Source organism: Melozone crissalis, unplaced genomic scaffold (genome assembly GCF_028551555.1).
Source record: "Melozone crissalis strain CALT ecotype California unplaced genomic scaffold, PUWL_Pcris_2 ptg000027l_1, whole genome shotgun sequence".
Classification (NCBI taxonomy): Eukaryota; Metazoa; Chordata; class Aves; order Passeriformes; family Passerellidae; genus Melozone; species Melozone crissalis.
In genome coordinates, this window is record NW_026535805.1 from 44,110,663 (window position 1) to 44,123,440 (window position 12,778).

Sequence of the window (12,778 nt, forward strand, 5' to 3'; positions counted from 1 at the left end):
TCATGTGTAGCCAAAAATCACAGTATTTAAGGAACCTTGGCTATTAGTTAAGAACTTTCATAACTGAATTTATTCTGTACTGCAGTTACCCATTTGCATTTCCCCTAGTGCTCTTCTATAGAAGAAAAGACAGAACAAGGATTAGTTTTGCCTCCAAAATACACAGCACAATTCTCAGTGTTTAGTGGAAACCTTTCATATTGGTCTCAGGATAAAGCGAAAACATTCTGGGCTGTCCAGTCATGGCACTGACATCCATCCCTAGGCATCAGTCAGAGAAATCCCATCTTCTGGGACAGACTCCAGAGAAGGAAATATTGCAATTAACTATGGCTACTTTGCCAATGGTATCTCCTTATGAGATGAGAATTTTTGGAGTTATGTATTTGATTATAGTTAACTACTTATCCTATTACATATAATAACATAACCTGTTATTTTGCACTTTATTACTGAAGTATTTATTAGAATGAATCCATGAAGAACAAATTTTAAAACAGAATTTATACATCAACAGGCATTTTCAGTGGAAAAAAAAACTTCAAATAACATTTTCTTTCGGAAAGAAATACCACAGTGATACTATGCTGTTTTGAACAGGTCTAGATTTTTTTATTTTCACCTCTTTCATGTAAGGCAACAAAAATTTAGATTACAATCTCAGATGATCATTAATATGTCATTGTACAAAATCATATTTCTCCAGCACCTAAAAACTGAATTTTAAAAAATTTAACTTTTGGGGAGTTTAAAATGAAGCAAAATATCCTGATCCTGCTTTGCTACTCAAAGTACTCCATGTCAAACCTGACACACTCAGTGGAATCCCCTGTGCCAAGGCTTTGCTGTGGGTTTTCAGCAGCCTCTGAAGCACGTCCTGGGTGCACAGTCAGCCAATATCCCAAAAGCAGCAGCAAGGACGCTGAGATTTTCCTCCTGACAATGGACTTTACCTTTCAGCTGCCCACCTCACTTTATGCAACCTACAAGAGTTAAAAAAGATCTTACTTGGCAAACCTGTCTTGAAGTCCTGTGCCCTCAGTGCAGCCAGGCAGAATGTCCATCCTCCAGGACCTTGGGTCTCTTGAGGTGTTTCAGCTAACAGAGAGCTTTCTTCTCCTTGGCTCGGGAAAGCTGGAACTGGTGAGAGGCAGTACAAAAGGCAAAATACAGTGTACAAAATAACAGCATCCAAGACAGAGAACTGTAATGAAAACAGCTGTGAGGATACATACCTAAACACAGAGTTTTACAGCCCACTGAGCCAGTAAGAGAACACCAGAGAAATATATTAAAAGGGTAACACAGGGGCAGGTAAGATATATTTTGCATTTTGAAATTTTAAACTGATCACCAAAATCAATTACAGGAGAGAATAAGGTTAAAGAAATAGGGTTTTTGCAAATATCAAACAAAAAAGAAAGGTGGAGAGGAATACCAGTTTTTCCATTCTCCTGGGTACCCACAACTCTAATTTTTTTAGGAAGAAGTTTCCAGACTGAAAAGACAGCCTTGTTCAACTCTGGCCCTCAGTTTCAACTGCAAATCAAACTAAACAGCAAAGAAAGAACACATTAAATTTTTCTTCCCAGCTTCTATGAAGGGGTGGAGAGTCAGAAAAGAGAAACATGGTGGTGATGGGAGCTGAGCCAGCAGCTGAAACACTTGCCAAGTAACCCTAGAGCTCTTCTTCAACAGGGAAACCTGCAACCACTGTGTATCATCCCCTGTGCCTCTTCCCTGCTCTAAATGGACATTTTTGTCTGTGGAAAACCTGTGGCCAGAAGACAGTGCAAAGTCACAGGGTCACCACTCTGTGATACCCTTCTCTGGCTGATGACCTTAAAGTTGTGGAATAGTCCTGGAGACATGGAAAAAAGCATTAAGAAGAAATCTTAAAAAGCAGAGCTAGAAGAAAAGCAAAGATTCAGAATTATTAAGGCATTTCCTCACTATAACATTTCTACATTTAAGCAATATCAAAGCAGCCTGAAGGCCCATGGTATATCTTCCTAGCACCATTTTTCAGTAATTTTGGACAGGTGTGCCTTGACGGAGAACTCACAAAAATCTGCCTGCCTTCTGCAGCTGTGGTGCATATGAACACCCATGACCTTGTTAAGTCACAACACTGAGAGCTTGTCTAACAGAAAGATATGCTGAACTGTTAAGGACTCCCACCACAGCCTTCCAGGCCTCTAGAACAGGCAGAGAGGAATAAAGGGCCCACCAAAACCAACCATAGAGAGTTGCTGTTGGAAAGCCCATGTCCAGTGTGGCGACATCGTCTCTCTACTGGAAGAGACCCAGATGTCCTCCCATTAACAGACACCAGTTTCTTAGGATGGTTTACAGGGAGAGCTGCACTATCCTTGAGAAGTTCACCAAGCTAACACATCTGCCTGACTCAGTGATAAGGAAAAGCTACTGAGTTTCTGTGAGTTTGCCTCGTAGCTTCAGTAGAAGTGGGAAGTTCAGCCAAGACCCTCGTGTTCCGACTAAAAAAGCTTTTTTGTATGCTTTTACTTGTGTCTCTTTGTTTTAATGAGAAGATCAAGAAGCAGCAACGCCAGCACTGGTTGTAGTAGCAGAAACAAAAAGAATTGGTTAGAGCTTTTGTCCAGGTCTTGTTTCCATGTGGGTTCTCTGATGTTTAATGAGAGTTGAACTCGTATTACCAGCCTTTTCCTTGGAAGAGATTGTCTTCTTCTTCACTCCCTCTGCCTATTTCAACAAAAATGTAGCTCTGTTATCTGTAAGACGTCATCAAACCAACTCAGTCAAATTGGCCACTAATTATAAAAAGTATTAGAGAGAGATGGCAAGTAGGGTACACAGTAAATGCACAGAAAATCTATCTCCACTATTTTCCCCTTCTTCTTCCTACAGATGTGTGGTAGGCTTGCAGTCAGAACACCACCACCAGGTAAAGGGATCCTGTAAAAAGAGGGAGCTCTTTCTCTTTGCTGCCTCAACAAATTGCTCTCCACAGCCAGAGACAGCTTCTGCCCATATGACCTCGCAGCCGTTTTCAGCTCCTCCCTCCATCCAATTTGCCGCAGCACAACAAAGCACTCCAAAAATAACATTTATTTTTAAAAACTGGAAAATGGCACAAACCACCCCAAAGGAGAGAATGACAACGGCATGAGTTCAGCGCGGCCTCATGAACTGCCGCTCCTGGCCAGGGACAGGAAACTGGAACCTCATGGAAAGAGACTGGATGGAAGCAGAGCGAAAGGAAGTGCCAGGAGCCGCGGCCACCGATGGCCAAACGCTGCCGAAAGGATAGGCCAGCCGGCTGGGAGAGCGCCAGGACTGTGTCACAGCTCTGGATCTGTAAACCCCTGGGCTCTGGAAGTCTGCACGCGCAACAGGCTGGAGCGTGCACACTAAGCAAGGAGAAATTTAAAGATGAGGAACATTTCCAAATGACAGCTTTAAAGTTGGGGATCAGCAGAGACTGAACATCTGATTTCAATTCTAAATGATTTCTGATTAGCCAATGTTGATGCAGTACCCCAAATATAGTTTCTGTTCAAAACAGCATCCCTCAGTAATGACAGAGCTGGTATGTATGGACTGCTAAACAAAGGCCACACCACCACTGCTTAAGGGACTAGAAGTTGGACCAGGCAAAGGAGAAATAAACTAAATCATTTTCATTGAACAGGCAGAGCCAGATTTGCCACTACCTTACCTCTTGTACAGCCACTTAGATCATGTGTAAGGTAACTTTCATGAAAATGGAGTTTTAAGTGCATAATAAATACATCCAGAAAAACTCCTTGCCTATGAAGAAGGGAAACTAATTTGTTAAGTAATAAAAGATGAATGCTAAATTGTAATGCTGAAATGCAGACAGGTTTTCAGAAGCAGTACATTTTTGATGTAATATTTGAAAATGATCAATTCAAATTCTGCTTTTGAAAAATTTTCTGAGCTTTGATCTTGCTCCAAGTTGAGTCCAGAATGACTATTATATGGCTGACATTAAAAGTGTCAGGACAAAGTGATTTATAATGGAAACACAGAAAATAAATCACTATTTGAGAACTTTTTAACACACCACAGATTAGAGCCAGAAGGCCAGACTAAGTTGTCACTGAGTTTGTAAGCTTTCCTGCTGCAGCTGAGGACCACAATACACAGAAGAGCAAATTCAGTTAATGAACTCAATCAGATACACACAATGACCTGTGCCTTCCTTGGAGAGGCACTTAAAAATTATGATCTACACAGACATCAACATGACCACAGTCAGCGACCTGCAGCAAACCGAGAAGCCGGGCTGCTCTGGCTGCAGCGCAGATGCGTGCACCAGGGCCCTGCTTGGTGAACGCAGACCAAGATATGTGACCATATCTGACCACCAAACTGAGCAGAGCCATTAACATCCTGAATTAATGGGCTTAGTGGTTTTCAAATGAGGTATTTCCATGATGGACGTGGTGTGGATTCAGCAAAGTCTGCCCTTTAACAAATACAGCTTTGGTTTCAAAGATTTGGTTAGGCTTAATACCATTAGGGAACCACTACTGATTTTATGCTGTTGTTGTTACTGGTTCAACTATCGATTTCTGAACCAAAAATTGAAGACAGTTGGCGTTACCAAGAGTCAAGGTTTAGGAATGCAAAAGCAAATCCAAGGTACAGATGAGCTTCAGATGTAGACAGGCTTCACAGGGTTTCATAGGCCTTCCAAAGTTTGTCAGGTCACAGAGGCTTTTCTTTTTGTGGGGTGTGCATGAGCCCAGTTTCTTTGCGTTTGTTGTTTCTTTTAAACACTTGTGACCTCAGCCAGAGCAAGTGGAATTGATATGAGCAATTACTGCATGCAAGAATTAAAAAAACCTCACGCCAACCTTGGTTTATTGTACCCCATTTACAAAAAAAACCAAAACAAATGAAAATTATCTTCTTAATCAGCAATCCCTGATCACCACCACGTGTTTTTAAAACAGCCAGATGTTCACAGTTTAAGAAGCCAAATAATACTACTGCTTTCTTGTAAACGTTAATGGTGAAAGAACAATAATAATGGTTTTAGTCAATCATCATTAGTACTTGAAAGTACAAATATAAATTAAATAAGACTCAAAAAACTTGTACAATAGAATCTGCTATAAACAAAGCTAATTAAAAAGAACTGCTCCCAACCTGGGTTGTGGGTTTCATCTTGTTTTAAAATTAAAAGCAGTTACTTATTTTTCTGAAGCATCCAAATGAATGTTCATATCCAGATGTCCTTACAAAGAAACACGGTCTTCATTCTTTTCTCATTTTTTAAGCTGTTTATATAATATTTTACTTCTGATTGTCCTTTTCTTCCTTGGCAATCCTCTTTGTCACACCACTGAAATACTTCTCACGGAAAGAATTGTGTCCCCTGTATGGCATATACTGGCCATCCAACAAGTAAGAGTTCTCATCTTGATCCTGCATGGCACCAGAAGACAAACATTAGACTTGAGGGTAGTGTGTTCAGCATGTATTGAAAAAAAAAGGCTGAAAACCAGACTTTTGCAAACTATGAGGCAGTTAGGTTTTTGTTTTACAGTTCAACAGCACACACTTAAGTCACTGAAAATGTCTCAGCTGACATCACCAGAATCCCACCCTGACACGACCAAATGAGCACAGGTACCATGCACCACACAGGTCGCTTTCCAGAAAAAATATTTTCAGGAGAATTCAGTCAGTCAGAGGTCTGTGGAAGGCAGGCACAAACAGAAGAGGAACACAAATGGTAAAATGAGTTCCTACAGTTACTGAAGCACATTCAGAGATTTTTTTTTCTGTGCAACATTCATGTATTTCTGAAAGTTAAAGTTGACACAGTAAATCCCCACATATAATACCTATTTGACACCAGCCAAAAACACAGTTTAGAAAATTGGCCCACTGTATATACAAAGGTTTAGTTCATCATGTACTATGGCTTTATACAATTAAGATACTTGTCAGCTAACATTAGCAACGCTGTAAGATAAACATTACATCAAACTTTAATCTGAGTGTTAAAGAAAACTGATGGCAACTTCTAAAAACAGTTTCATGCTTCTGGGTGATGTCAGTTTCTCATTATGCTCAAAAATAGGAAGGAACAGTGAGAAGGAGCCTCACACAGAACAACTAAACAGCACAAGGAGAAAATAAAAACAAACACACAACAGAACCAAGCCTCTATTCTGCCATGTGTTTCTTCTCAGGTTTTTAACCAATGCAGTAACATCGACATTGGTTCACTACCTTAAAACGTTTAGTTATTTGTTCACATTCAAAAATAAAGTTACTGCAGAATGTTTTAGCGTCAGTAGAAACATGGAAGTAGATTTTAGTCAATATTTTCATATTACAAGAGTACTACAATGCAAGGATGCACAGGATCCTAGTGGACAATCTCTCCCTTCAGCTCTTTTGTAGCCTTTTCCAGGTTTTCACCTACGGAGATCAGCACCTCTCCTAGCTCCGGAGATCTTAACGAGCATTCTAAGGGAGTGAAAGAAAAGGTTTTCCAACAAAGCAAGACTTGTGTGCATGGAGAAGGGCCCTCTTCTGGACACAACGAGATATTGCTTCAAAGAAGGTCTCATCTGCTACAAAAGCAGATATCAGGAATGTGACACCAGCTTAAATTAACTTGCTAAATGTTCAGTGCCATGTAGATATCTATTATGTAAAGCATGTACACCAGCAGCAGCAGCAGCAGCTCTATTTAAATACTGCACTGTTGGAAAATAGCAGGAGAAAATTATTTCAGGAAACCCAAAGCAGGCACAGTATCATCTATTGTCTTTTGGTCACCTGTGAGAGACTGCTGTCTCCATGACTGTTCTCAGGCTGATAAACAACAGGCTTTTAACAGGTTTGTGAAAAAAACGAAAATTACAAAATTACTAAGGAAAGACAGGAAATAAGAAGGATTTAAGACACACTCCTCTCACAGCCAGCCTATATCCATTTCTCCAGCCACTCTTGGAAAAAGAGCACTTTTGTCTTGAAATTCCAGGTCAGAAATCCTTCTTTGACATAAACATACGTTTTTATATCATTGGGATGCTTTAACAAGAATGCTATGTAATTCACTTATTTTGAGAAATGGATGGGATATTTGACCCTAATGAATAATGATACATAGATCAAAGATACTCTAAGATAAAAATGAATCCCACAACCTCTAAGAGGTCATGCATGTGTACAACATTCATCTTGATTCCATAGGAAACAAAATGCTGATTCTTGGGGAAGGGATGAAGGAGTAAATGCCCTTTCCTCTGCCACCAAGCTGGTTAGGGCAAAGAGAGGATGTGCTGTGTAGAAGAACAAACTTCAAGCAGAGCACAGGTGTAACAGAGGCATCTGCATGCACCAGATGGAAACAGGTTTGGTGCGCCACTCCACAGCAGAATCTCATCTCGAAAATCCAGGCCTCATCAGGAGCTCTGCAAACACTGCTCATTAAATGAGAGATCTGCAGTCAGGCATGGATTTCATAGGAGAGATTACAAAGGAAGTTCCTGGCCCACATCACAATAATTCCAGTCTAAGAGGTTCCACTCACTACCTCTTACCTGTATACAGGCATGACTGTCTAATAAATATGGCAATTGCTTAAAAAAACAAAAAACAAACAAAAAAAACCACCCCAACCAAACAAACACCAACAAGAATGGGAATTGCTGCTTAAAAAAGGGAAAAGAAAATAAGAAATCCTGAACTACCTGGGGATACCAGTCACTACTGAGATTTACTAGTCAAAGGAATTCTAAAGGCAGCGTGAGGACTGATCAGAGTAACTGAAATTCTTGGATTTCAGTTGGATAAGGACTTTCAAACAAATTCTAACTTACACTATTGTGTATCAAGGAGCTGAATGGGCACAATCTGAACACCAGGGATAGGCTTCCTTTAACTCTATAGAGAAAATTACTTGTAAAAAAAACCCTTAACAATTTATTTGTTTTAAAGACAACATTAAAATAGGTTTTAGAGATCTCTAATAAATAATGAAGAGGCAGAAGAGAAGGAGATGCTGAATGCTAACAAGAAAATGTTTTTCTTTATATCTTGGGAAATATTAAGTGACTTTCTAAAGATTCTTATTCATCTAGCATGTCCCAGTCCAGCTTCAGGGTAATTACCCACATTTAGTTTTTGTTTTTAAAAAAAGTCTTCCTAACCTTATCACTGTTTCCTACCACTCCACATCTGGTGCTGGACAGTAGCTATAGAAACCACTTGTGCTAATGTTATACAGCTATAAACAAAAAGGAGCAGTTACCAAACCAGAGACAGCAGGGTCACACACCCAGGAACAGACACTGCTAAATTCAGCAGGAAAAATTCTACACCAGTAACAACTCTGGAGTGACCATGTGACATGGAAATTCAGCAGGGTGGGTTTGTGTGCCTGGTGCTTCACAGTCCCTCCCTGGACAATCATATGCTCAGAGTTCAGTCAAGTTTTCTGATACATCTTACTACATCATTTCTAGGCATCTCTCTTGGCATTAAAAAAGTGGGATGCCTCACAGGGAGGGAGGAACACAGGGCTCTGGGCTGAGGCTGCAGCTGCCCCTGCCCCACCCATGCTGGGTTTTGGGGTGACAGAGTGCAGCTGTGCCGTGGGGGATGCAGCAGGGGAGTGTGCATTTTGGGGTCAATGCTGTGCTGGGGGAACAGTGGCAAAAGTTGTGTGAAATGGTAATTAAAAAAACCAAAAAGTCTTCTGCTCCTATTGTGCACATGCTGGAAGAGCATATTCATATCAACACTGAGTTCAGGAAGAAATCTTTTCCAGTTGGCACAATTTCACTGTGAACTTAAAAAGAACAGACTGGATGCTTACAAGACAGTAAGTTATATACCAGGTTTGTGAGGTTTTTAATAGAACAAATGATCTTCATGCTTATGACAGATCAATACTGCACCTAGACATACGCACTTTCTGCCTTCACTTTGATCTCCTTTTTATTACAAACCATTCCAATCAAACTGCACCACCAATTGCAACAGTTGACTGAATTCATCTCCAGTTAAGAGTTTATTTAAAGTGTTAATAGTGAAATCAAAATTTGCTGTGAAATCTGCAATTCCTTATTGGTGGCAGACAGTGGGGAAACCGAAGAACTGCATAGTAACAGTAACATGATTTGTAACATTTCTCATCAATTTGCAAGCCCTGCACTAAACTGAATTAAAAAGCAACTGAGGGCCTGTTACAAACCAGCTTAGTAATGCAGACAGGAACCGTCTGGAAACATAAATGTTAGGTATATCCATAAAAATTCACTCTTTCACTTAGGAAAAAGAAAAGTAGACAAAAGTATAACTACTGAATTTTATGGTCCTATCTGGCAAGAAGTATCCAATTCAAAAGTTGCTCAGGATATTAATAGAGGAAAAAACATGTTCCAGGTAAGGGACACTGGGGTGGGGAAATCCTTGACACCAAAACAAGGTCCTAAACCAAGAAGGCACTGGCTAAGGATTCAGTATGAATTTTGTTCTCTAGACAAGTTTTGCATCATCAGAAACAACACATGGGTTCTGGTATCTTTAAATTATCTAACACACATCTGGAATACTGAATGTAAGCACTTGCACAGTCTTATCTAAGCGGCAAGCCTGCCAGCTAGTCTCAGGTGCTCAGAGCTAAGCACTTCCAGACATGAACCTGCCAATCCATGAACTGAACAACAGCTGATGCACGAGAGGAGAGTAACAAATGATGCAAGTCTGTTTGCAGAAGGGCTGATATATTTTTTAGGTTAAAATACGCTACCCTACAGCACTGGTAGCAATAAAACTGCTGTCAAAAACCTCCCTGAACACCCTGAGACGCACATGTCAGAAACTTTCATCATCTACCCTGCTGGTTTGCTACTGGTGAAGTTGGCAGCTCCGAGGCAGAGCTCCACACAGAGTGTTTAGAGAAGTTCAGGTGTTGCTTGAGAACTGCAGTCACCAGGAGCATTATGGAGGCAGCACTGAACCCTCTGTGTCAGCAGTGCAAGCACCACACAGACACAGCAGCCTGACTGCATCTCCTGCCATCTGAAACAGCTCTTCCAGCTGACAAGCAGTGCACTGAAAACACTTGCTCACTGCGTGCATTTTCATTAAGAATTTGCCTCACATATGTTTAGCATTTCTTTTAAGAGTAGTAAGAGAAAGAAGCAGCAAGAATGGAAAGGAGATCTGAATGCCATATTCCCTGGTCCCAATGCCTCAGGAGAGGCACTTAGGAGAGGCACTTCTGTTTTGTCACAAAACAAAAACAGAAAAAGATCCAGTGCGCTTTGCTGTACTTGTCACAATTTCAATATTATTCCAAAGAATAAAATGTACCACTCCAAAGATGAAGTAACAGAATTAAAGGTCTACCTGTACTGCAAGACCCACAAAGATATTTAGTATTTACTTGGGCATTGAGACACACTTTGCAATCAATGAAAACTTAGGCATTAAGGCAAAGTCTCTGTGGATGGGATTTACAAGTAACCGTAAGTTCAAAGATTTTTTTCACACTATCAAGGGACTTTTTCAGGATGAAGAGTTTACCAAAAAACTGAGAATAAAAAGGAAGAAACCAAAACCAGAACAGTCCCTTAAATCACTGCTCAATTTCACAAAAGCTCTAACTCTGATCATAAAAACCAAAGTGTGACAGAAACAAGGATCAAATGCTGAATAGCACGAACTTGTCACGAACACAACAGCTACTATTTTACACAATATGATCAAGAACTCAAGCTTACCTTGAATTCTTTCACCTTTTCCATGGTTATGAGGCGCCTTGATGTGTGGCTGGAAAGCAGCTGCTCGCAGTTGCTAATAAGTTTCAGGCACGGATGGCGGGGAATGATCTCTTCTGTGTATCTGGAAGAAATAATCATTCTTAGTGCTGTAGGCTCATGAAGTGGAAGACCTGCATCTGAAACAAAATTCTTACAGACACTTCAAAAAAAGGTTCACAGTTGAAAGTTGTTATGCACTTTAACCTGATTAAATAAATTCAGATATTGCTGTTTCAGAGTTTTGACATCCTATATTCCAATCATCTTGACATGCAGTGTGTAGAATAAATTAAAACCCCACAGTAAAGAGACACTCCCCCCCATTTTCTGCATGTATTTAAATTATGTTAATGTATGTACATCTGGTCCTGCCTGTATAATTTCAAGTACAAAATACCTCAGCCAACCAGGAACAACAACTTAGAGCTGTGATTTTAAAGATATTTTCCACAGTTAACATATATGAAGTTGCAGGAATAAGAGACTTTACTCTAGCTCCCTAAAAGGAGATCACAGCGATTCAATTTCAAATCTTATTAAGCCAGCTCTTATTAGACAGTAACATTCCTGAACTTCAAAATTTGGTATTACAAATTTATCTCATTGTAATTACTTTTTCTAATGGCAAAAAAAAATCCACCATCATTTAACATTAGATAGGATTTAATTATAAACCAACGTTGCTACTATCTACAGAAGCAAGAGTTACAGTGTTTTAAATGCCCCACCTCATAAACACACTAGTTTCTACATAGAAAGTGCTTTCTCTAAATTGCCTTCAATCCTTCTATTTCTCCAAATGCTGAAAGAGAAATTTAAAGATTTAAGAACTTTGCAGGGGACTAGAGCAGCAAGAAGTATTAACCTAGCTAGTATGATAAATATGAGATAGCCTTCCTATATACTGAAACATAGATCAGCCATTTATTCCTAGATTTTGTAATAAGCTTTCATGTAATAGTTATGAAAAGATAACACAGAAAATGGGTTCTGATATTGTTAGGTATGATTTTGTACAAAACACCTGCTCCTATGATTTTCCAGTGTTTGGGGGTTAACAGAAGTCAGACACTGAAACAGAACCAAACAACTTCGCATCTTTGACTTGAATTTAAAAAGTACAAAGGAGATTCACATTTTTCCTGTAAAGAGGTGGATTTTCTGAATGAAAGTAAAGGTGTTGGTCTGGATTAAAATAGGATCTATCTAGGTGCTGGTGGAAAATTTGGCATTTCTTAAGATAACACAGAGCTGTTAAACAAGTAACTCAATCCCAAATACAGATATGCAAATAAGAAAAAAACCCAAACAGTACTGCCTCTTTGCTTTCCTCCAAAATTTCCAGACCATAAAACTACTTTTCAGTCACTTCTCATGTAGAAACAAGTATCTGCTTCAGCTAGATGAAGTCAGAACATGCTTTGGCAAAGAAGAATGAAATTAATTCTCAACTGCTTTTTCTATTACACGAGACTTTTGATGCATCCAGTACCACCAAACGGTCTTTCTTTTACAAAGGTAGGCACCTGGCCACAATATTTAAAAAGTTCCTCTCAATAATCATACAGGAGGCTGACTTTAATGGAATTAGAAGAATTTGGACTCAACAATGATTTCAATGTCTGACTGAAAGAGTAAACTCTGCAGTGAGATGCTATCTTGAAGAGGGAGAGATCACTATCACTTTGTTAAAAAGCCTTTTCTGTTAGCATTAATGAATGTATTTCTACATTCTTTCAGGTAAAACTCAGAAACATGTCAAATAAGAAATACAGAAGCGATGATTTTAACAGACATCCAATCCAATAGTTTCACCTTTAATTTAAGGTAATATACAAAGATCTCAAATAATGAAACTCAAGGCAGGTGTTGCCAAGGGATATTGATAATGCAACATGTTAGTAAAAAACCTCCCCACTTAATTGCTTTAATGCCCCCTGTTCATTATTACAGCTGAAAATAAAGTGACTATCCTA

At 39.5% G+C, this 12,778-nt stretch overlaps 1 protein-coding gene across 1 annotated transcript in view; it reads right to left on the minus strand.

The window, feature by feature from the left end:
• Window positions 1-473: 473 nt before the first annotated feature.
• Window positions 474-12,778, minus strand: part of TRMT11 (tRNA methyltransferase 11 homolog) — a 29,116-nt gene continuing 16,811 nt past the window's right edge. Inside the window, exons 12-13 of the mRNA XM_054280088.1 lie at window positions 10,764-10,884; window positions 474-5,439 (exon numbers count right to left, since the gene is read on the minus strand). Coding sequence (XP_054136063.1) covers window positions 5,308-5,439; window positions 10,764-10,884 — 253 coding nt within the window. The 3' untranslated portion in view covers window positions 474-5,307. The remainder of the gene's footprint in view (window positions 5,440-10,763; window positions 10,885-12,778) is intronic.